Source organism: Lepisma saccharinum, chromosome 3 (assembly GCF_977018435.1).
Source record: "Lepisma saccharinum chromosome 3, izLepSacc3.1, whole genome shotgun sequence".
NCBI lineage: Eukaryota > Metazoa > Arthropoda > Insecta > Zygentoma > Lepismatidae > Lepisma > Lepisma saccharinum.
The window spans coordinates 17794565-17820499 of record NC_139231.1 but is presented as its reverse complement, the minus strand read 5'-3'; the positions used below and the strand labels follow the sequence as shown (position 1 = coordinate 17820499).

Here is a 25935-nt window from a genome sequence, read left to right as displayed (position 1 = left end):
TTTTATCGTACAGGTAAAGCTCCGACCGGAACATGTTTTTTCCGTAAATGCAAAAGTAATATGTCAAATTAAGAACAGTTTAAATTAATGTAGCTAACTTTAAACATGCCGCCGAACTATTATTGTATTAATTACTCATGTCTATTGGATTGCCGAGAAATGAATGCGAGTGTGACTGTGAGAATGAAAGGGGCAATGATGTAATGTTTATGCATGTGCTCTTTTATAGAAATTACAGTGTGTATATATATAGAACTAAACCTGTGGTGTGATTTGTTCTACCCTATGTAATCTCTTGGGCTCCAACTGATGGCACTTACCCTGGGACAAAAGGTAAATAGGTTATTAATGATTGCCTTTTGTTCATTTGTTTAATTGTTTTTGTGGGTTTGACATTACCATTGTAATGTAGAACCAGAATGACGTCAGGCACGTTAAATATTCGACGTCGAGCTCTAGTTAAAAGTCTTATATTTATTTCATTAGGTTTGTGTTGTTCTTGGCTTCTCTTGGCAGTCGCTGGTTACTTTTTCTCCCCCTCCCCTTCTAGCTAGCTAGCAGATAATTAAGTAGTCAAAAGGAATTATCGTGCTTGAGTTTCCAATCTTTGGCTGGGTCACCAAAGAAGTTTAGCTTCTCCATGTTCTTTTCTTCCACCTCCTCTCTTCCCACTGTGTTCCAGTCAGTTTTCTCACACTCTTCACAACCTTATTACCATTGACATTCGAGAAATACTTTTTTTTTCTTTAGGTATAGACCAGCCACAGGCAGTAGGATGTGAAGAACTGACAAGACTAAGGATTTCAATTTTTTGTGGTGTATTTGTTCTTTGGCATCACATTTCTACCACTCTTGCCTAATTGCAATGATGAGGATGAATGATAAGATGAAATTGAAGGACTCTGGTGTAAACATGGTGACATTTTGGTAGGGTGACCAGACACATACCTTCAAAGAAGAGGACAGAGCATGGCGAAAAAGGAGGACAAGGTCATGAAAAAGAGGACACAGCAAAAAATGGCAACACATTTGTCATTACTCATAATTTAATCAATATAAAATAATCTTACCAACATTATGCTCACAGATACTTTTCAGGTGATCTCTTTCAATAATTTCCTCTTACCTTTAAGCAAAGAAAGCAATCTCCTAATCTGTTATTTAACAAACGACAAAGAATATCTACAATTTGAAGCACAGAATATTACTCCTTTTCTAATTCTTGGATATTTGAATGAAATTCCTCACAAGTTAAAGCAAATCTTACTTGTTACATTTGTATTAACTTATTTCCAAAAACCAAATTAAAATTTTAGGTAATTTAGATTGGGTAGAAATATGATTTTAATGGCACGAACATTCCTAGCACTCTTTCAACAGCAGGGAAAAGTGACAACCACCTTACACTTTACCTTAATTTAGTTTATTCCATCCTATCCTTTAAAAGCTGGATATTTTCTTGCAAGATCATTGTTGAATTTACACTTTTGCTTCGTTATTTCATGAAAGAAAATATTACTTAACAATCAAAATTCTCACTACGCGTTTCTGTATCGCGGATGTATAACTCGAAGAGGAACTGGTCGACCTCCATGGCGGAGTGGTTAGCACACCGTGCCACAATGCCAGCGGTCCCGGATTCGAATCCCGGCCTGGTCATGGGTGTTCTTTCTGAGTATCTCTTCAACAAAATCATCATATCATCGCTCATACTCATCTTCACAAAAAAGCGAAGTAAAATAACCAAATCAATCAATCGAAAAGGAACTGCACAGAGTACACATGCGTTCCAGCAGTCTTGGAGGGCGAAGCAATGAGTTTGAATAATACTAATGACTAGGGTGCGGAATTTTGCCTATTTGCCATTTTATGCCTTTGTAGTAAATCATAGGGTCTAAAGTTGAAGGTTCATTTCATGGTGTTTCTAGTCCGAAAACACATTTTTATAGTGCCTATAAATGCCTATTTTGAGGGTTAGTGCTTAATGGTGTCAAAAAATGTATATTCTGCAATTTTTGCATACTTCAGCTTTCTTTACATGTCTTTGGCTTTCCCCACATTGAAAGATGTAAACTCTTTGTTGATGTTGTACTGACTGAAATCTGGTATTCACCAGATTTGAGGGTCTCAGTTGGAACATCGTTTTAATTATTTCTTTTGTTACAATGGTACAAATTGTTTTTTTCATCAGTTGTTAAAATTCGCACAGTCGTTAGCACAAGCTCTTTTTGTGAGAATTACTTTAACTGACTATTCCCGCAAATGTGAATTTCGATAAAAGAGAAAAAAACTGTTTGTTAACCGTTGGCGCACTTTTATGTATAAACTGAAGTGCTAACACTGTATAACTTTACATTGTAAGAAGAAAATTGAAATAAGTTCCACATTCAGTTCCTAATTTAATGTATTTTTTATATTAGGCTGCCTTTTCAGTGCCTTTTTAAGTGGCTATTTTCATCATTTGGTGCCTATTTGACTGCAGAGTTTTTTAGTGCCTATAAATCCGCCCCCTACTAATGACTCAGTTGGGAAAGTGATTCTGTTCGGTAGGTAGGTGAGCATTGTTCGAATACTAACGTGCCCCAAGTCATAGGCTATGCCTTAAATGATGATCGTTATATGTGGAAGCATTGTCAATGCAGCACATTTGCTATGGTCAATTCTATACTCTTTCCAAAAAAGGAGAACATTTAGCGATTTCTAAAAAATCCGCTCGGACGCCTGACAGACACCTAAAAAGGAGGACATGTCCAGATAAAAGAGGACGTCTGGTCACCCTACATTTTGGTCACTTTTGAGTTACAAAGTAAAATGTGCCATCCTTCAATTTTCGAGTGAAATTGCCATGTCATACAATTTGTATTGGACTCAGTGAAGCTTTCCGAAAAAGGTAAACTCAACACAAAAACAATTTATCTACAGTATAGCTTCTAATAACCTTTTTTCTTAATGAACTCAGAAATGACCAAAATGTCACCATGTTTTACACCCGAGCCCTTCAATTGATGATCGGACATTCACAACACCTATACTCAGACCAATATTCGAATCTCTGAATTTCAGTGTGCAAGATAGAAAGTTGACCACTTAATGTGCACTGGGGCAGATTAGGCTCTTTTACCTTGCTATTTTATGCTTGATACCGTATTTACGTGTATAATGCACACCCTAGTGATAGGGAAAAATGACAAACAATTATATCTTGTATATAATGCCGATCAACAGTGAATGACATCATACCTATTCAATGAGTCACTTGTTGCTATGTGGACCAAGATGAGAATATCCTCTTGTGTATACAATAAGTCACCAACCCACGCTACCTCCCCCCTCTCCCTCCACTGTGTTTAGCATCCCAAAGCTTTCTCTCTTTAACCACCCTATTTATTCTGTAATAGTAGAAAGTGAGATTAAAATTATGTTATGTATTTGCAGTGCTCAGTAAGTTATTTTCTATTATTTCTCACCCAACAAATACCGCTGATACGCATCCCATGTGACAGGCGGTGCATGCTCGAATTTCTCCAGAATGGCACTGCTTTTCTTAATGTTGCAGAACATTACATTACAAAATTAAAAATTGTGGGACATGGCCTTTAAACTTTTATGCATGGTTTTGCTCATTTCCTCTTTACTTTTTCTTAAAAGAAAAACTAATGTAACATTTGTAGGAGGCACATTCAGGGCCTTCAAACTAGCAGTTAGCAGAACAAGATTTATTCCATTATGGCATTTATGCACTCCATATATGCCATATTATTTGGCCAATAATATCGTTAACCTTTTCAGTGCCAATTTGTCAATATAATTTAGAAAAATTTAGTTTTTTGGTATTTTCTGATTTGTGGCATATATATTTGACAATTTTTTTAAAAATTCACTTTTGTCAAATTTTAGCCAAAATTTGGCACTCTCACAATTGTGAGGGTAGCCATCAAGGGTTTGGTTTTTATATTATTAATCCTTTTTTTTTAGAATTGCTAGTTCCCACAAATGTAGGCATTACCAATTGAAAAATTCAATTTTACGTGTCTTAATGATTTATTAGACATAAATTTTATTTTCAGGAAATATATTAAGTTGTAAAACACTATTTAGTAAGCAAAAAAAAAATAAAAAAATTATTATTTAGTAAGCATTTATATAAAATAAAATAACAAAAATTTTCTCAAGCAAATCGATGTACAGATTGCAGTACCGTTCATTATACGAATATATATATTTCAATTGCTTTTGCAAAATTTATACATTTATTAATCAAAATCTCCTTAGAATCAGTGACTATAATTTCTGTACAGGATTATCTACAGATAATACAGTTTAGTTTGTTTTTTATATTATTTTTTGACATGAAATTCCATGAAGCAGTTTTTTTTCTTTGTCAAACACAAATAAACGTGACACTTTTGGCACATTATCCTGCTCCTGCTTCCACATCCTTCCATGCGACAACATAATGGATCTTTCAGTTCCATTACTATTGGCCAATGGGATACAGAATCGTACCTCACATCAGACACTGGTAACTGATATTTTCTTCAAGTTTTCAACATTTCCAATGTCCTGCGACTCCTCTTCAATGCTTGGCCTTCCCCTCTTTTTTGTTGGTAAATCTGCCTTGATGAGAGCTTCAACTAAATGCATTCTGAAGTGCAAAAGGTCCAGGATTTTATTTGTTGGAATCTTCTGTGCAGTACAGTCCCTTTTTATATTGAAGCCAGCAATTAGCTACTGCCATATCAAAGAAATGAAAAACCACTCTAAGATACCATTTTCTGGACTTCAGATGAATTCGATAGAATGACATCAACTGATCCATTTTATCTACTCCTCCCATAGAACTATTGTATAATTTGACAATTTCAGGCCGTCCAATTGATACGTGCTTTGCAGATTTTTTGTTGTATCTCTCCACATGGGCTTTCCTTCCAATTCCAACAAAACTTGACACAAGAGTTACAGCTCGGTTATCAAACCACCTTGTTACAACTATATCCTCTTCTATTGTAGTAATTTCTTGCATTGTTCCTTGTCCTTTTTGTTTCAACTCTTTTTCAGTTAGCAACGGGCACCTAGGAATCCGGCAGGTTCTGATAGTTCCTGCACACCAGATTTGCTTTTGGTATAAATTACGAATTACCGGAACAGATGAAAAAAAATTGTCAAAGTAGAGTTTATGGTTAATATTTGGGGTAATGCATTCTGCAAGCTGTAACACTATAGCACCTGTAACACCGTAATCTTTAACAGTATCATTGTTTATTGTCCCCTTTCCTTGATACACCAAGAAATCGTGAACTATGCCATCACTCCTGCACAAAGCAAATACTTTGATTCCCCAAGGAGTAGGTTTTCCCTTGATGTATTGTTTGATGCCAAGCCTACCTTTGAATGGAATAACTTGTTCATCGATACACAGGTTTTCTGTCATGAGTTGAGTTAAACTTTGTTTGCGAAAATCATTGAGAATTGGCCTGATTTTCCACAGTTTATCTTTGACGTTTTCATCATGTTCCGTATTGTTAGCCAAGTGTAAGTTACTTCTTAATTTGAAAAATCTTTTCAAGGTCATAGAATCAGCGACAATGTCGATCCTACTTTCTGGCATCCAAAACATCTGAATTCTTTTCATATTGATTGTTCCCATATGTATATGCATTGCCACAAATTTACGAATTTCACTTCCATTAGTGTTCACTGATGTGCCAGTTTTCTGGATAGAATATACATTTGTTTGTTCTGCTACATATTCATGAAGGTGGAACTGAAGTACGAATTGAAGTATTCAAGGGGAGATTTAACATTAACATCTTGCGGATACTGTATTTCATGTCGCACAAAACCCACATTGGGAGGGTGAAAAGCTTTAACATGCCACTGGTATTTTGCACTATCCACACTATCTTCTGCATCTTCTTCACTATCCGATTGCTCTTGAGGACTTACTATTTCTGGCAGGTTATCTTGGTCGTTAATTTGTACATTGTCTGTAGGTTCATCATCAGAGAGAATAAACACATCAGATAGATTTCCACTTTCGATTGCATCCAAAATGTCGCTTGCAGTCAGATTCTTCTCCATCATATGTTTCTGAAATTTAAGGAGCTAAGGTTCTGTCCCAGGGTTGGTCCCTGGAGAGACAATTAGGGGTGTTAAAACCTTAGCCCTACCAGATTTCACCCTCTGTAGTTGAGGGAGGATCCGTTGACCAACGGGTGACGAGTCACAGGTAAAGCAGGTAATTAATGTAACACAAATTGAATAGTTAATTGACTTTATTTTTATTTAGTAAGCACTGCTTACTAAAAGAGAGAAGTTAGGGGCGAAAGGATTATCACCATAAAGGGCCAGGTACTTATCTCGGGATCACCTGGATGCTGGAACAGTTGGCTGGGTGCTGGTCCTGCTGGCTGGCCTGAGGTGTCTCTGGACAGGCCCCGGCTTGGGCCCCAAGTTTTCTGGCGGCCCTGTAGTCTATTCTCCGCTTCTGGCACTGTCGCTCTCTTGTGACCCGGCGTCTTGGTGTTCTGGTTGACTTCTCCTCCTGAAGCAGGTTGATAACCCCTTTTATAGTGCTCTTGGGAGTTTGGTAATAGCTGGGATAGGTTGCCGTGTATGGCTGGCAACGATACATTTTAATTATTATTTTTCCCTTTTCTTATCTTTTCTTTCACCTAAAGTACCATAAAAATCAAAATGTTCCTTGATTTTGTGATGAGATTATTTCAACCGAATTGCACATTAGTGTCGTCATCTTGAATGGAATACTGTTGCTATATTCAGAAACTACAGAATTTAAGCTTTAGAATGATATATAACATGATAGGGTTCTGTAAACATGAAAAGTCAATGCAAGTGTCACAAAATCATGGAACAACGCTATATTTGGCTGTCCAAATTATTCCATGCATAATACACACCACAGTTTTTGGGGGCAAAATTTTTGGAAAAAAGTGTGCATTATAAATGCAGTATTTTAGAATTACTGTACTTAAATTCTTCAGCAAGTATCAGTGTTATCACACTATTGTTATTAAAACAGAAGAATATAATGCCTCTAATCGTCCTCACCTTTTAAAGTACCTGAACAACAGCACATGTTATCTTCACAAGGATTGTATTGATCTAGGAAGAATGTGAAGTAGCTTTATTTGTTAGCATGGATCAATTCAAAACACTTGTGGTGTAAGGGGTGACCTTTTTGAAAGAGACTCTTTTGTCAACCTCTCTTCCATGTAGTACACTTGCCTCATCAAGTACTCCTTTACCCTCCCCCTCCTGAACTGAGCACCGGCTAAACGAAAAACCACGGTTAAGGTCTCAAGACAGCCAACACTGATTGGAGCAACACACACACACACTTCCTTATCGCACTACTGTAAGTTCACGTCCTTAAGTCGAACACTCCTTTATATTGAGAGCAAATGAAAAAGGAAGCTGTTTTCTTTCTTTCTTTCTTTTTACACCTGTAATAAGGAGCAAGTCAATATGCTTGCTTTACTTGAGCGATATTGATGAAATTATCAGGTGTGTGAATGCATAAGCTTGGTGTGTTGTGTGTGCATGAGGGGGATGGGGTAGGGGCAGAGCGACATGCAAGTGTTCATCGAAATTTAAGACACACATGTCAAACTCTTGACCCACACTGCTGACTTACGTGGTGGAGTGGTAAGCAGAGCACACTACGTTGCCAAGGACCTGGGTTCAATTCCCGGCCACCTGGGAATGTGTGTTCTTTAGGAGTGCCCCTTCATCAATTTCACCATATCATCACTCATCTTAATCTTCGTGATAGCCCAAAGTGGCAGAAAAGCAAAGGAAACAACCAATCAGTCTTAATCCTCACATAATACGTAGCATCAAAATAGTCTTGAAATGAACCCCTCCTGCTTTTTCTTAAACAAAGCTCAGGTCTTCTAATGGCTGTTAATATATTTTTAAAAACAAAAACCGTAAAGAAAGCACGAATGATTTCCCGTTTACGTGCGTTTCATGACGAAAAATTTGTAGTTTATCAAACAATCGACATGCAGGCCTCTCCGATGTTGTAGTGGTAATATCGTCCCTTGCAAATAAGGAGGAGTTCAGTTTCGATACCCGGTGGAGGCACATAGTGATTCGGGTCCCACTTTAACCTGTAGGTCCAGCCCCGATTAGTCTGTCAGCATAAGAAGTAACTTAAACAACATTCAAACAAACAAATTTAGCTGCTGTAATTATTAAAATTAATATGTGGCTAAATTTGCCATTATTAAGAACATTTTAAAATTTCATATAAATAAAGTAACGCTAATAATGGAATAAAATGCAATCCAACATAAATAACTAATTTTGATTTAATTTCTTTATTTATCGTAAAATAAATTTAATCAGCCAGTCAATACCTTCTTATATTTCTGAAAAAAAAAGAGAGAGAGCCTAAAATTTACAACAGTCCTCCATGGGCTTTTAACTCATACTGCAGGAAAGCATGCATTTGAGACTGCCTGGATTCAGTCTCTGGGTTCTCGGCCTGTGTATATGGCAGGTGGCAAAAACACAGTTACACACATTTGTCACTGTCCCATAGAAATCCTAACAGATCCTCCCAGAGATACACGTAGATTCATGCCCCGTGTTGTATTTGTAAAGCCGCACTACTTTTCCTAGTATGGTAATATTAGTGAAATGATCCTGTATTAAACTGTAGATCAGTCAAGATTAGTAGATCTGCATGAAGTTGTTTTCAGGTAAAAAAAAAAAAATGGTGCTATACTTGATGTATTGTTGCTGGCATGCATCATTAAAATCAGAACACATTCACGGGTGGGCACACCCAAAATGAATATTTATATATGTGAACATATCTGGAACCGCATCACTAATGTATTTGTATTATAGAATCACTTTTCTACCACTTGGTGGCTAACGAGATGATCAGGATAGATAATAATTGGGTGAAAGTGATGAAGGGAACTAAAAACATCCATGTGCAGGCAGTGAATCGAATCTGGGAACTTCGGTGGCAAGATCGAAAATCAACTACGTAACGATTTCGGCTCTCGAAGGGAAGTCCATGCTTCTCAGTGAATATCAGCGAATCTAAACAGCCCCTCCTCCTGTTGGCTGTGTCGATCATGATCATTCAAGGTCTTGTTTGAATAGAGTTCAAGCGATAAGCAGGTGGCCAGTGTAGGTGGAAATGAGGCCTTGGACATGTTTACTTACTAGCCAGGACTGCATTGCGTAGCACGGCATTATCAGATTAGATTTCTGAGGTGACTGTACACCCTGGAATGCATTATGCACACTAACAAGACTGGACTCAGCCAGTATAATTCTCTATTTAACTTGTGTTGTGTGATTTTCCTATTTCATCTAATCACTATAGAGCAGTTTCTTAGGTGCAAGAAAACGGGAAAATATTTTTAATGTTTTAAAAATAATAGAAATATGTGGCTAAAAGTAAAAAATATCTTCATTCAAAATGACAGCCTGACACACACTTTTTTCATTTTCACACTCGGAGCAAATATTTTGCACAGTTTCTTCATAACACTATGGAAGGTAGTGTTTACGTAACATGGGTTCATCAGGTGGCGCAAATTGTATGTATTGTTACAGGAATTGTTTTGAGAACCAGCGCTGCAACAAATGTTCTACTTAAATCTAAATAATATTGCAAACACCTAGAACGTCCTTCATTTGAACATATTTGCATTGCTATTAGCACTTGTTGTGAATGCAATGTAAAGCTGAATGCATTTCCTAAAAAAATCGGGGTTACTTGAGGATTCTCTGTGTGAATTGCAGTGCCACATGGTTGACAAAAAAACACCAGCGGTAGTGACCGGTGTGTTGTGTCCTGAATAGGATAGTAATTGACCACATATTTTTGCTATTTTATGCATGAACTCCAAAACATGTATTTACACAAAGAATCTGGAAGCTTTTTTTTTGTCTGGAATGTCTAAAATATGTACATTTTAGGTTCTTTCTCTATAAATATGAATTGTATGTGCTAGAAGTAAAATTATGCATTTTTAAGTGAAATAAGACTGAAGGTTATGGTCTGCATTCCTACTGAGTGTGACCAACTTCTGAAGCAACAAAAAAATATGCTGCTCCCTACTTATCACCATTCATCATCTTCATGATTAGGCAAAAGTGGCAGAAAAGGGAAGTAAAATAAATTAAATCAAAATGTATTTGATGATGCAGCTAATTATTAACTGTAGCACAATATCTAACTGCAAAATAATATAATAGTTATTTTTAGTGGTTTTTATTTTTCCCATGGTGTTTTTTCCTGGTTTCCCAGAACTTTTTTCAAGCTTACACCAGTATAAACATGCACACAACCTTACATGGCTAGTCACTACACTTCTAAAAAAAGGAATAGTTTGTGTCCTTGTTTCTCGTAGGGAACCCATAAAAACCGCTAACAATAACTGTATTACATTATTTTGAATCTACAAAAGGTGGTTATGCGAACCTTTAAGAAGAACATAGACAATAACTACCTTTACTGTTAACAAGATATTCCTCCCTTCTTCCTAGGTGTACGGAAACCTCAAGTACAGGCTTCACAAGCTGAGAGAGAATTGCCCAATCTTGGTCTCAACCGACCACATTCGCACGAGAGAGCTCTACTATGAAGGCACTTTGGGCAAAGGAAGGTACCTCATTATTCCCACCACATTCAAGCCAGAGGAAACGGGGGAGTTCTTGGTCAGGATTTTCACAACCAATGGAATTCACTTACGGTAAGTTTAGTATTACATTGATATGATATTATTTATTTCATTCCGTTCATCATTGTATAGTGGTTGTTTTCCACACATGGTATGGAACATGTCAGTACATTACAGATAATAATTGCGTATTTTCAAAATAGGTATAAGTATGAAGTTATTATAAATAATATTTAAAAACCATGATTACATTATAATTGATTTGATTAAGGATTCAATTGGAGTTCTTGTTCTTGCTAATGTTAGTTACAAGGTACGTTTACATTATTTTCATATGAGGTAGCTGATTGTATTGTTTTTGTCACTTGGAAGGTTATTGAAACAGTGAACAGCCATGTATTTTGATCCTTTCTCAAATAATGTGGTGTTGTTTGATGGTATTGTGAGGTTGCTGCCATTCCTTGTATAATATTTGTGAGGAGTTCTTACATTTGAAAGAATCGTTTAAGTATGTATGAAGTATATACAACCATGGTGAGGGTAATATGTCTAAGTTTTTAAACAGTTTTCTGCAGGATGTATTTCTCTTAGCTTCTGCTATTATTCCGACAATTTTCTTTTGCAGAACAAAAATGTTATTGCTATTAGTGGAATTTCCCCAGAAGATTATACTGTATGCTAATAAAGATTGAAACATGGTGAAATATAGTATTTTCAATGTTTCTAAGTTTGATATTGATTTCAGTGTACTAATGGCAAATATAATTTTGCCTAGTTTTGCGGAAAGGTGATCTATGTGTGGGTCCCATTTTAAGCTTTCGTGAATCCATACTCCCAGGAATTCGACTGTTTTAACGTAATTTACTGCCATATTACCTAATGTAACATTTGGTTCATTTATCATTTATAATAACCTAATGGAATTGCAAATATGAGAATTTTGATTGTGAAATTGTGAAAAATTCTCACATGATGTGGAAAAAATGGATGTCATTTCCGTGATCAGCACTCAAAATACTTCCAGAATCGCCTATTGATTTGAAATCATGTGATTTTTTTTAAAAAAAAAACTGCAGGGTGGTGTAATTATTATATGGCAGGTTCGCTTGTTTCTTTCCTAAATATGCCTTAACATCAAAATTTCGGGCACATAAATTACTGGCACCTGTCAGCCATTTTTTTTAAATAATTAAATATATGTGCATATAGTATAAGTAATATATAGTTATTCAGTTTACCAGAGTTATGCTTGAAAGTATGGTTACATGTAATACAAACACTTTGCTGATTGTTGCCATATTTCCTCAATATTTCACTGCATTTTGCATTCATCTTTAGTATAGAAAGCCAGTTAATAATGGTAGTATTTTTTTTTGTACAGTACCCAACATAGTGTTGCAAGAAAGTTTTTTGGGGTTAAAAATTGGAATTTTGTCATTTTTTTCTTTTCTTTTTACAAATTGTGGCTAACCAATTTCTCTTGGATCAGTTAGAAGACAATTGAAGGAGGACAGAAAGAATATAAGAATGACCTGATGAAGATAATTGAAGAATGAAAAAAATTAAGAGTTTAGTGTTTCGTAATGTCATATTGTGGATCTAGCTAAATAATTTTACATGATGTATCAGCCAAGAGATATATATTGGCCATAGTGGTAACATTGTTGTCATGTAATCAAGAGGTACCAAGTTTGATCCGCAGTGGAGATATTTTGCATACTGATTCAGATTCCATTTTAAAGCTCTAGGCCCAGTCCTGATTAGCCATTTGAGCTTAAATGAACTTAAAACTAACTTCCTCGTGTTTGTGCCATTGCACAGTGGTCCAGATGCATGGAAAACCTGGTCAAAATTTCATTTTTTGGTCTGTCACCTCAGAATGCAGATTTTTTCCACATATCATTTTAAGGAAGGGAACACAATATTGGACAGTATTACGATATTTTAATACAAATTGCACTCATAATACAGTAAACACGACTTATGCATTGTTCAATGTATTTGCAATTTCCATCTCGATCGGTTTCAACATCAGCCAGTGACAGGAGGGGATGAGGAAGTCCAATACATCGTTTTGAAGCATCTATCTCTGACAGCTCTGTGGAGATGACTGGATTTAAGGAGTGGAAGGATTACGTGCATCATCTTCTCCCTCACCCCCCGAGAATTGGTCCAAGTATGATGTTAAGGATAATACTTCTTTATATGCTTGTCTAGCATCTTGAGCAGTCGAAATAATTGGACAAGTATCTTGTGAATGGAATCTGACATGTTGATAGAGCAAGAAGTGCAGCTCAATTTTCTCCTTGGTTCCCATCTCAAATTTCACCACATGTAGGCCCAGCCCATAGGATAGTGCCTATTGGATATAGGCCTATAGGATAGTGCCTAAGTGCATATAACACTTTTCTGTGAGAGCCGTGGTTTCCTTTTTTAATTGAAGCCTGATCAGCTAGCAAAATTTGTCATTGCAGGTCAAAAAGTTTGTCAAATAGCAACTTTTCCTAGTTTCTTACATTCAAAGTTGCACAAGGGATGTGAAGAAAATGTCTGTGTCTTGAAATCCCTCTTCCTTGACCCTCTGCTTATATTGAAATTGCCCAGATGTCCATCCCAACCCAACTTAAGAAGAGTGAAGTTCTCGCGTATCCAATTGCATTTTAAGACTTTTTTTTAAAAGTGGCAAGAACGACCAAAAACTACTTTTGGATACTGAAACTAGAAACATTATTCTAACATAAGATGGTTTAATCTTAACTTAAGCTTGTTTGAGTCGTTTTGTAACTCAACGAGAAGTATTGAAAAAAAAAAAATCTGTGGCTAACTTGAGTTCCAGCATATTAACAATTTAATAATTGATTAAACCAATTGACAAAAGTATCTCCATATAATTAAAGCTTAAAACTAACAAAAAATAAGTTTCAAACTGCAATTGGCATCCGATAAATGTTTATAAAGACACAAAACTAACTACATGGAAAAGTTCTTTCTGCAACAAACAAACATCATAGCCACACTTCAAGGGTTGCTAGCCAACTGAGGGTGACACTTATTGTGTAACATCAGATAGTTTTCAATAGAATGGACCTTTTACTCTAGAATTATAAGGGTACCAAACCTACTTTCATAATTTCAATTTTGAGATTTTGGCCAGGTTTTGCTGTCACTTGGACCACTGTGCATTGATGTCATAAGAAATTAAGCAAATGTTAATATTAAACTGTTAGATGCTAAAGGCCAATTCAAAACTTTACTATTCATAATATGCATGCAGAACTACATGCGTATTTACCCCATTTAATGCTTAAGATCAGTATGCTACTACAAGGGAGATTTAGAGCTCAAAGTAACGTATAATTGAAAGTACTGTTGTTGGAAAATGGCATTTTTTTTATATATATATATTCTATATAATCTCATATATTTCAAAAATGAGCCTCATTGATGGCATAAAGTAATGCTGTCACCTTGTAGTCAAGGGGTTCCAGGTTCAATCCCTGGCTCAGATCCCATTTTAAGCTGTAGGTCTATATCCCAATTTGCATATCGGAACATAAAGTGGACTTAAACAATTTTACTGAAAAAAGGCTAGTTTTATATATACTGGGTGATTTTTTTTAACCTGAATCATTTGAATATCTTGTAGGTGGGGGGGGGGCAACTTTGAAATTTCAAATAGAAACCCCTTTTTTTTATTACAGATTTGGATTTAGGAAAAAAATACATAAGTTTTGTCTGAAACATTTTTTTCGATTCGTGATAGATGGCGCTATAATCGACAAATTTTCATTTCTTGAATGTTTACACTTTAAAACCAATGTATTTCATTTCGCAATTCATTTAAATTAAAAAGATACAACATTTTTGTTCCAGGACTTGAAATTGTTGTAAAACAAATAAATTTATTTTGAAAATACAAATACAAAATTACTCGACAATTCTTAGCTCTAGATATTGCGATGGCTAGTAAACTACATTCACTTCTCAATTACATTAAGTGTTCAAAATGGTGACCTTCAACTTCAATACATTTATTGATCCGTGCTTCGAATGAATGTACACAACTCAAAAGTACCTCTGGTTCAATTATGGCACAAGCGTTTTGGATTCGCTCTATCATATTTTCAAGAGTAGTTGGCAATTCTCGATACACTTTATCTTTTAGGTAACCCCACAAAAAGAAATCTGGTGAAGTAAGATCTGGTGATCTGGCAGGCCAATTTACAGGACCAGCTCTGCCGATCCATCGGCCATTGAAGTCACGGTCGAGTACTTCACGTGCTGCTCTCGAATAGTGCGCTGGACATCCATCCTGCTGAAACCACATGTTCTGTCTCAGTTCCAGGTTAAGATCTTCAAGTAATATTGGCAGTTCATTTTGAAGAATGTCGCAGTACTGTTGACCATTCAAATTTCCATCAATGAAGTAGGGACCGATGAGTTTGTCATCAATAATTCCACACCACACGTTTAACAGGAAAAGTCGAAAGAGGAACTGTTTCTTAACATTGTTTTATTTTATTTTTTTATTATTTTTCTGTTGTAGCTTTGTTAAGCATCTTTGACACAACAATAAAAAAAATTAAACAAATATCAAATCTAACTTTTAAATGTTGTAAATAGGCGAATTACCAGATTAATGAAATCTCAAAAGATTTGTCAAGAATTAGTACAAAGTTCATGCACGAGAATGTTTTATTTTTTGAATTTAAATGAATTGTGAAATGAAATACATTAGTTTTAAAGTGTAAACATTCAAGAAATGATAATTTGTCGATTATAGCGCCATCTATCACAAATCGAAAAAAATGTTTCAGACAAAGCTTATGTATTTTTTTCCGTAAAATCCGAATCTGTAATAAAAAATAGGGGTTTCTATTTGAAATTTCAAAGTTGCCCTCCACCCCACCTACAAGAGGGGGAGGGGGTGTTCTTTGTTGCACTACTAAACTTCCCCCTCCAAACTATCAACTTTTTATTTGGAACATTTTTTTTGTAGGATGATTTTTTTCAAGATATTCAAATGATTCAGGTTAAAAAAAAATCACCCAGTATATATATATACTGCTGGACAAAAAAAACCGGACACCTTAATATTTGACATCTGAATTGCAATTACTTATGAATTACGCTCTCAGTTACGTATTGAACAATTGAACACTCATTATTGAACATTTTTCCATAGTTTTTCCGTTTATTATTTATCTATTTATTTATTTATTTACTCGTATTTACTTATTTGGAACACCTAGTAGGCTCAAAATTAATTTCATGCAGTTTTGTTTTAATTTATTGATTTTCAATTCCTGTTGATGTTATTTTGTTTAATGTCTAGAGAGGCATGAATTTTGGTTCATAGTAACCATAGTAACAGATATTATTGACATTGTCATTGCTGGTGTTTTTCTTGCAAGTGTATTGTAAGTTTGCTAGCTGAAAATGAGATGTGAAGAGGTAATAAAAGCAGTAGCTCTTCGTGATGATGGTCGTAGTGTGCGTTATATTGCTAGGGTGCTAAATATAGCACGAAGTACTATCCATGAAGCTCTCAGACGGTATGATGCAACTGGTTCCTATGGTAGAAGACGATGCACAACAGCACGGGAAGATCGTTTCATGCGTATCATAGTCTTAAGAGACCGTCGTACGACTTCAAATATTGTGGCACGGCATTTGAGAAATGTTCATAGAGCTGTGGTTTCTTCACGAACAGTTCGTAGAAGACTGAATGAAAGTGGTTTATCATCTCGGAGGCCGGCTACAGGTCCCAGGTTGTTAGCACGTCACCGGAAGCGAAGACTGGAATTTGCTACACAACACTTACATTGGAATGTGGAGCAGTGGGAAAAGGTTTTATTCTCCGATGAGTCAAAATTCAACCTACGTTCATCAGACGGGCGTGAACATGTGTATAGAAGACCTAATGAGCGATATGCACAATGTTGTTTCGTTGAAATAACACCCTTTGGAGGCGGTGGTGTCATGGTCTTGGGAGGTATCTCTTTACAGGGACATACAGCGTTGGTTCTTGTAGAGAATGGGGCAATGACAGCTCGCAGGTATATTACAGAATGTGTGGCAGATCATGTAGTACCATATGCACCATTCATAGGCCCAGATTTTGTTTTTATGCATGACAATGCACGTCCTCACATTGCGAATATTGTCACGGAGTACCTGGACGAAGTTGGGATTACGCGATTAGAATGGCCACCACAAAGTCCGGACCTAAATCCGATAGAGCACGTCTGGGATCAACTGAAATGACATATCAGAAACCGCGCAATAGTTCCAGAAACAATTGAAGAGCTAAGACGTGCTATTCAAGAAGAATGGGAGCAATTGGACCAAGAAGTGATTGCCAACCTTATTCGAAGTATGCCACGGCGGTTACAAGCTGTAATTGATGGCAGGGGAGGTAACACCCGCTATTAGACCCCACCAGTACCAGTTAACAATATTAAAAAAAAAATATTGCTAAGATTTGTTTTGGTAGTCTTCTGTAACTTTCGTTTATGTTCTAATTTAACTTATTAACAATAAATTTTAATTTTCTTTCTGTTGAATATATTCAGGTTTTCTTATTTCCAATAATTTCTGTAACATTTACTTAGCCTTCGAATCAGAATTTATGCGTTATCACACAAAATGCAAGTGTCCGTTTTTTTTTTGTCCAGCAGTATGTATATATATATATATATATATATATATATATATATATATATAAATCAAATAAGGTAAAAGGAAACACTCACCGGACAGTAGGAAAATTCAAAATTTTCGCTAATTTATAGCATCATCGGTGTGAGAAGAAACAGAAGACGGAACCGGAAGTTGGGGTCCTGCAGAGTTGCCAGGTCCCCATTGAAGAAGAAGCGGTGCGTAGAACGAAAAAAACACTGTTTCGTCACCAGGCTCGTCGTAAACTGTGAGTGTGTAGGATGAGTTGGGAGGGAGGGCGGGAGGGTGGGTGAGGGTTGGACATTACTGGGTGGCCTTGTTCAGGCCAGGTGGAGTGGTTGCACTCATGGCCGATATATAGGCCCTCTCCCATCTTTTGCGAACAGAGGCGTTGGCTGGTTGGGGTAGGAGGTGGATGATCGCTACCCGGAAGCAGTTGTTGAAACTGATGTTGTGGTGGTTGGTGTGGACGGCGACAGTGAAGTCCAGGTTGTGGGTGGAGGAGCGGTGGTTATTGATGCGGAGGTTGAGGGCCGTTGATGTTTCCCCCAGGTAAAAATCACCACAGATGTTGCAGGTGAGGATGTAGATAAGGTTTGAGGCATGGCAGGTCCCTTTGGGATGGAGGGTAAATTTGCCAGTGGCCATGTGCACCTGGAGGGTGTGAGAAGTGATGAGGATGGGACAGGTCTTGCACCTGGGTCGGTTGCATTTATGGGCAGGGGGGTGTTGGATGTGTGGTGAAGGAGTGTTGTGGACCAGGATGTTTTGGAGGTTAGGGGGGCGTTTGAAAACCACCCTGGGTTTGTCGGGAAATATGTTTTTGGTTTCGGGATCACTGTGGAGGATTGGGAGAAGAGAGTGCAGTGTGTGCCTGATTTTGTTGAGGTGGGGATGATATTGGGTGATGAGTGCAGGTGGGTTGGTGGCAGCAGGTTTCTTGGTGGTAGTGGTATGTGAGGCAGCTCGTGATATTTGCTTGGTGACCAGGATGGAGGGATATCCACGGTTAACCAGGGCCTGGTGTAGGCGGAGGTTATAATTCTGGCGGGAGGTGGGTGAAGTGTTCAGGCGCTGTCCCCTGAGGGCCAGAGAGAATGGAATTGCTTTTTTGGTGTGGAACGGGTGGGAGCTGGAGAAGTGTAGGTACCACATGCAATACCTACACTTCTCCAGCTCCCACCCGTTCCACACCAAAAAAGCAATTCCATTCTCTCTGGCCCTCAGGGGATAGCGCCTGAACACTTCACCCACCTCCCGCCAGAATTATAACCTCCGCCTACACCAGGCCCTGGTTAACCGTGGATATCCCTCCATCCTGGTCACCAAGCAAATATCACGAGCTGCCTCACATACCACTACCACCAAGAAACCTGCTGCCACCAACCCACCTGCACTCATCACCCAATATCATCCCCACCTCAACAAAATCAGGCACACACTGCACTCTCTTCTCCCAATCCTCCACAGTGATCCCGAAACCAAAAACATATTTCCCGACAAACCCAGGGTGGTTTTCAAACACCCCCCTAACCTCCAAGACATCCTGGTCCACAACACTCCTTCACCACACATCCAACACCCCCCTGCCCATAAATGCAACCGACCCAGGTGCAAGACCTGTCCCATCCTCATCACTTCTCACACCCTCCAGGTGCACATGGCCACTGGCAAATTTACCCTCCATCCCAAAGGGACCTGCCATGCCTCAAACCTTATCTACATCCTCACCTGCAACATCTGTGGTGATTTTTACCTGGGGGAAACATCAACGGCCCTCAACCTCCGCATCAATAACCACCGCTCCTCCACCCACAACCTGGACTTCACTGTCGCCGTCCACACCAACCACCACAACATCAGTTTCAACAACTGCTTCCGGGTAGCGATCATCCACCTCCTACCCCAACCAGCCAACACCTCTGTTCGCAAAAGATGGGAGAGGGCCTATATATCGGCCATGAGTGCAACCACTCCACCTGGCCTGAACAAGGCCACCCAGTAATGTCCAACCCTCACCCACCCTCCCGCCCTCCCTCCCAACTCATCCTACACACTCACAGTTTACGACGAGCCTGGTGACGAAACAGTGTTTTTTTCGTTCTACGCACCGCTTCTTCTTCAATGGGGACCTGGCAACTCTGCAGGACCCCAACTTCCGGTTCCGTCTTCTGTTTCTTCTCACACCGATGATGCTATAAATTAGCGAAAATTTTGAATTTTCCTACTGTCCGGTGAGTGTTTCCTTTTACCTTATTTGATTTTTACTTAGCCCTTTTGGCCCTCCTTGCTTTTATCCATTATATAGATATATATATATATGCACTTTTTTTGCCATTTGTGTTCAATATCAAATACAGAATGTATATTTTGTTGTTTCTCTCCAGAGAGCTTAAGAAGGACATTCCCTCAAGGTCAGGCCTGAGGTGCGTGTGCCCATCCTACACCTGTGTCACACTCGTCAAGGTGAAAGCGGCTGAGGGCCTCCCGAGGAGTGATAGGCATGGTGGTGAGTACCACTTCTCTTTTATATGTAATATTGGTTGATACTCATAACGCACCTGCATTTCAGTAAGATTATTTTTAACATGCATAGTGTGTTCAAATACAAACCACTTGGAGCCAGTATTGACACTGATGCGGTCTCTACTGATACCAGTATTTCAGACATTGCGACAGCTGTGTACAGTTTTCAATAAGAGTTATATATAAAAATGGATGCATGTGTGTGTATGCGTGTGTTTGTTTGTTCAGGCATAACTTTCGAACGCCTGGAGCAATTTCAACCAAACTTGGTACACGTATGACTTGCAGTCTGGAAAGAAATACTGTGGGGGGTAAGACACTCCTAGGGGTGGGTGTAGGAGGGGAGTGACGTAAAAATAATCTAAAACTACTGATATTAGTGTGGAATAAATAGTTTTCGGTGTCACTAAGATGAATAGTGACACTCCCAATGCCATTCAACTCAGTTTATCACCTATCGGGGATGGGGGGTGAGAAATATAATGTCAAAAATGACCTAGATTTGTGTCTAATCCATAGTTTTCGGAGTCTCTAAGCTACAAGGTGTACAACTTTGCTTCCACCATTTTCCGACAGGTGGCAACAACAGGAAGTAGCGGTCGAAAGAAGCAGATCGCAGACGTCACGCAGTTAGCTTGGACCTCTGTCAAGATAATCCCATTCAAACATTAGTCTAGTGGTGTGTGCATCGTGTAGTTGTTCGCGATTGAAAATGTCAGTGTACGAGCCAAATTCTCGCCATTTGCGGGAGGTTCTACTTTTTTGTTTCAATATGAAGAAAACTGCGGCTGAGGCTCGTTGAATGCTCTCCACTACGTATGGTGAGGACGCTATAAGTGAGAGAACCTGTCGTGAGTGGTTTGAACGCTTCAAGAACGGTGACTTTAACGTCGAAGACCGGCATAGTGGTGGAAGACAGAAAGTTTTCGAAGATGCAGAATTGGAGACATTGCTGAGTGAAGACTTGCGTCAAACTCAAGAAGAATTGGCACGATCATTGGGAGTGACACAGCAAGCCATTTCAAAACGTCTGAAAGCCATGGGTATGATTCAGAAAGAAGGAACTTGGGTCCCGTATGAGCTGAAACCAAGAGACGTTGAACGGCGTTTGTGTGTTTGTGAACAGTTGCTTCAGAGGCAAAAACAGAAGGGATTTCTGCATCAGATTGTGACCGGGGACAAAAAATGGGTTCATTACGATAACCCAAAATGCAAAAAATCATGGGGATATCCCGGCCATGCTTCCACGTCGACGGCCAAACCAAATATTCATGGCTCCAAGATCATGCTCTGCATTTGGTGGGACCAGCTCGGCGTCGTGTACTATGAGCTGTTAAAACCAAGTGAAACAATCACAGGTGCTCGTTATCGAACGCAATTAATGCGTTTGAGCCGAGCATTGAAGGACAAACGACCGCAGTACAGCGAGAGGCACGACAAAGTGATTTTGCAGCATGACAAGGCACGACCCCACGTTGCCAAAGTGGTGAAAACGTACTTGGAAACATTAAGATGGGACGTCCTACCCCACCCGCCTTATTCTCCAGACATCCCTCCCTCTGATTATCACCTGTTTAGATCAATGGCTCATGAACTGGCTGACCAACACTTCCGATCTTATGAAGAAGTCAAAAAGTGGATCGATTTGTGGATCGCCTCCAAAGATGAACATTTTTTTAGATGCGGCATTCGTACGCTGCCCGAAAGATGGGAGAAAGTAGTGGCCAGCGATGGACAATACTTTGAATAATGCCTGGGTAAGCAATGTTTTTCATTACAGCGTCATATTTTTGGGGAAAAATGGCGGAAGCAAAGTTGTACACCTTGTAATTGGTGACATTCACGATGACCAAATTCAGTACACATATGACTTAAAATCTGGAAATACATACTGTGGGGGTAACACACCCCTGCCACCCCTAGGGGTGTGGGTGGGAAGGGGTGACATGTAAAACGACTGATATTAGTGTGGAATCCATAGTTTCGGGTTGCTAAGATGAATAGTGACTCTCCCAATGCCATTCAACTCCAAGACACCCCTGGTGAGGGTGGGAAGGGGATGACATGTAAAAATAATAAAAAACGACCGATATTAGTGTGGAATCCTTATTTTCGGGGCTGCTGAGATTAGTAGTGACACTCCCAATGCAGTTCAACTCGAAGTTCATTTTACACTATAGGATCATTCCATACCAAACGATCCAATAGGGGTTGCATGACTATTTTAGAAAATTTTCATTTTTAGTATATAGGTTTGTACATGTTTGTAGATATCAAAACCAATGTTCAAACAAATTTATTGTCTTTAGTTCTCCTGGGGCAGCCATTTTTCCATCATGGCGCATGGATTTTTTTTGCTCATTTAGCACTTTTCAGAAACTTTGTATCTCAAAAACCATTAGAGATTGTAGCTAATGAAATATACTTTCTATGAAATTAAAGTATGTTTTGCTTAAAATTGCATCGGAAGTACGAAAATTTTGGTGGAAATTGGGGTAACAATAGTTAAAAAATTGGATTCTTAAGCCCGATTTTTTTCAGTGAAGGGGTTTAGTCTAAGGCTTGATTTTTTTTTTTCATGTGGAGATCTGCCTCTAGGGTGTCTGTAAATAAAATACCAGTGCTTAGAAATTCAACCCTTTTTTACAGCATTGGCTCGAACATGGCCGTTCATTGAATTTTGACAGTTTTCGGGGTTAAATATCTCAGATGGGTCCTCTTGAAAAAATCTGAAATTGGCACAAAAGAAGCCCTGCATGAACCTAACTCACAGTAAAAATCTCAACTTTTAGATTCAACTCTTTTTGGTGAATATGAGGTAACGTATGTCACCTAATTTCTGACGTTGCAAAGTAAAGTTAAACTACAACCCATACTTAGAATAATGAAGTATTTTCTTTTTCTTTTTTAAATTTGGGTTAAATAAAGCCTCAGGAAATATAGTAACATAAGGTTTTAACACGACTTACCAGAAATTGAAATTAAAAGGTATGATAATTGAAAATCTCCGAAATGTCATTGCAAAAGGTTTGATTTATTAGGTACACACGACCAGCTGGTATTGTCAGCTCCAAAACTGAGCGTTCCCCACATTTTTTAAATGTAGCAGTACATGGCACTTAAGATAGGCAGTGGCATGCCCAGATATTTCGAAAGGGAGGGGGAGGGGGGTTACATATACAAATGATAAAGTTTTTCTATTGGACAAATTGTATCTTTTTTACAATCAAAGAATGGAATTCATTGCACTGAAAATATTTTTTTGTATACAAGTTTCACCTAAAAATAGTTCTCATAAAGTTATTATTAATCAATAATGATAAGTATTGATTTATTACAGGCAACTAAAAGTATTGAAATGGAGTTTGTAGTGTGTATCCCTCTTTTTTAAGCACCTAATAATCCGTTCTCTACAGATGACATAGTGCATTGTCCTGTTGAAACAACACCATGATCAGAAAAGACCTCCTGGAGATATGGGTCAGTTAACAGCTTCCTGTAGCATTCACTGTTGAACTTAGAGTAGCATACGTCCTGGACGTAGCAAAAGAAATAGCTATGGAACTAGAGTAAACATTTTTTCTGGGTGAGGGGATGAAGCTGTGAGTGGAAGGGGGTGAGTAAAACTGCAATCTTGGAAAGCGCTACAGTTACAGCTGATACAATGAGGAAGTAGTGTTCGTTATAGTGCATAATTTCTGCACATTACGGTGACATTGTGAGTAGACAATTAATAAGAAGCCATGCTTCTGTGTGCACCTTTCAGATGCAACAACAGAAGTGGCAAGAAATGATAAAAAAGAAGAAAAATATAATTAAATTACGTTCCACGTGTAAACATGCTTACAACATATTTACATTTATTATATGCCACACATTTCTGTTGTGATTTTATTAGTGGTATGTGTAAAATTTAAAATTTGGATACGTAGGAATAGCAAAAAAAATCACATGTTGCCTAAGGATAACTAGTGGGAATGTTTATACATGTGCAAAATAAACTATTTTGCGAATTTTGTGGGATGTAAATTCATTGAACAAACGGAGAGACTTCAGACATGCAACAAGAGGCATGTGTATCTTCTAAACCAACCATCAGAGATAAATGAGACCTTTCAACCGAAGCGACACGCCAAGCTGCCTCAGCTGCAAGACAGGTCAGGCTGCATAAGCCTGCATTGGTGAAATCCTCAAAGTGGCACCTATTTATTGCTTGTTGCTTCGGTGTGAAATCTCTATTCAGACCAAAGTGACAAGCAACACGTGCTGCTTGGAAGCAAACACCTCCATAATCAATGCAACCTTTTCAACCAAAGCGACACTGCAAGCTGCATGTGTTACTCTGACTGGTCCTTTTTCCCAATAACGTATATCGTGTCCCCTCAGTCTGTTGGTAGCGCATGCACGGTGGATACTTGCTTTTAGAAAGATTTCTCGTGGAAGCAACATGTATAGCTTGAGGATTTCACCAATTGAAGGCAGGCTTGTACAGCCTATCATGCCTTTCAATGGTGTGAAACATTGTTGTTAATTGGCTCGTTTCAAAGCGGTATGTGTCGCGTGAGCCACTGAGAATTCACACCAGAGTGGCAAGCGATAAGCTACATAGGTGCCTTCAGTCTAAAGTAAAACATTCATGAACAACACACCGAAGCGACATCATGAATGATATTGGAAAATTGACCCAGTCCGAGTAACACACTAGCGACAGCTTGTTCTGTTTAACCCATCCGCTTACCTAGTCGTCGAATCAACGGCCTGACTGGATGTTCGCTTCCCGTACTAGTCGTCGAATCGACGGGTTCCCGATTTTCATCACGTAGTTCCTTTTTCATTCAATAGATGGCAGAGGTTGTAAGATCTTTCAAATCTATGACGTGTATGTTTGTGCTGCTAAGTTTTTCATACCATTTCAAGCGTGTTTTGTTCAGTAATTTCTCATGTAAACAAACCTTCATTTGTTACGTCTTGCAAACATATTGCATAAGAATGTTGTAGATGATTCTGCGATTGAAAAGTTGCTTTTCGATAGCGATAAAGAGGAAAATGTGGATTTTGGAAGTGGAGATGAACACTGGGTTTCATTTTATGTTAGTGAAATTGAAGAATGTAGTGAAAGTGAGGAAGAGGTGGCTGTGGCAGGAAAAATATAAAAGGTTGAGGAATGGAAATGGAATGCAAAGATGTGTGTGATCAAATTTATTAGGTGAGTTTCTAATTATCTTTCAAATAAACTGCATATGTGCATACTTATTACTATACTTCCACTTCAATATATAAAATTTTCACGTAAATTGCTTGGATAGTTTAAACAATATTTGACATCTTGTCTTGCTGTGCAACCTTCACGGGAGATAGCCAAATTTAAATGGTATTTCATAGCAAAAAAATTGGCATTTAAATGGTAAGCGGATGGGTTAAAAAGTTGCATTATTTTCTGAGAGTTGTTGCCAAGAGACATGTCGCCTGTTGCTTTGGTCTGAAAGCTCCCTTAGACTGAATGGCTTTTGTCGCTTGTCGCCTATCGAGTGTGTCTTATCGCCTGATTCTTCTGTCTGAAATCTTCCTACAACTCAACTTAGACTTACTTATTGAAGTGGAATAAATCACTCTTTTCACATCTCACATTTTTATATTAATAATGTTTTGTGATGCATTTAAGAGTGTAATAGTTATAATGCAACTCCTATCTTGATTCGATTGCTATTTCATTAAACTTTTCCTGGTGTACTTACAAGATATAATAGAGCATCACAATGGGAAATGAACACACCTCAGCAAATAAGTGTCTAGATCTATTTGTTTTTTCATAAAAATTAATTGCTAAGAACTACGTGTTATTGTTTCTGATGATTTAAACATAAACATAACAAATTCCCTCTCTCTGAATGTTAACAAATGGACACAACAGGCTGGTGGCGCTTCCCAACAGGGCACATGCCACAAGCTATTTTGACTTCAGCTGAAGTCGCACACGTTCTCTCTCTATTCCTTCTATACTCTAAGCTCTTGAAGCACTGTTATATGATGACGAATGGTCCTCAAGTATGCAGAA

At 38.2% G+C, this 25935-nt stretch overlaps 1 protein-coding gene across 3 annotated transcripts in view; it reads left to right on the top strand.

Annotated features, from left to right (window-relative positions):
• The window catches only part of LOC145984927 (calpain-5-like), a 176079-nt gene that overhangs the window by 135939 nt on the left and 14205 nt on the right, over positions 1 to 25935 (top strand). For all 3 annotated transcript variants that reach the window (XM_083118332.1, XM_083118334.1, XM_083118333.1), the window contains exons 11-12: positions 10540 to 10745; positions 19742 to 19863. In XM_083118332.1, coding sequence (XP_082974458.1) covers positions 10540 to 10745; positions 19742 to 19863 — 328 coding nt within the window. The remainder of the gene's footprint in view (positions 1 to 10539; positions 10746 to 19741; positions 19864 to 25935) is intronic.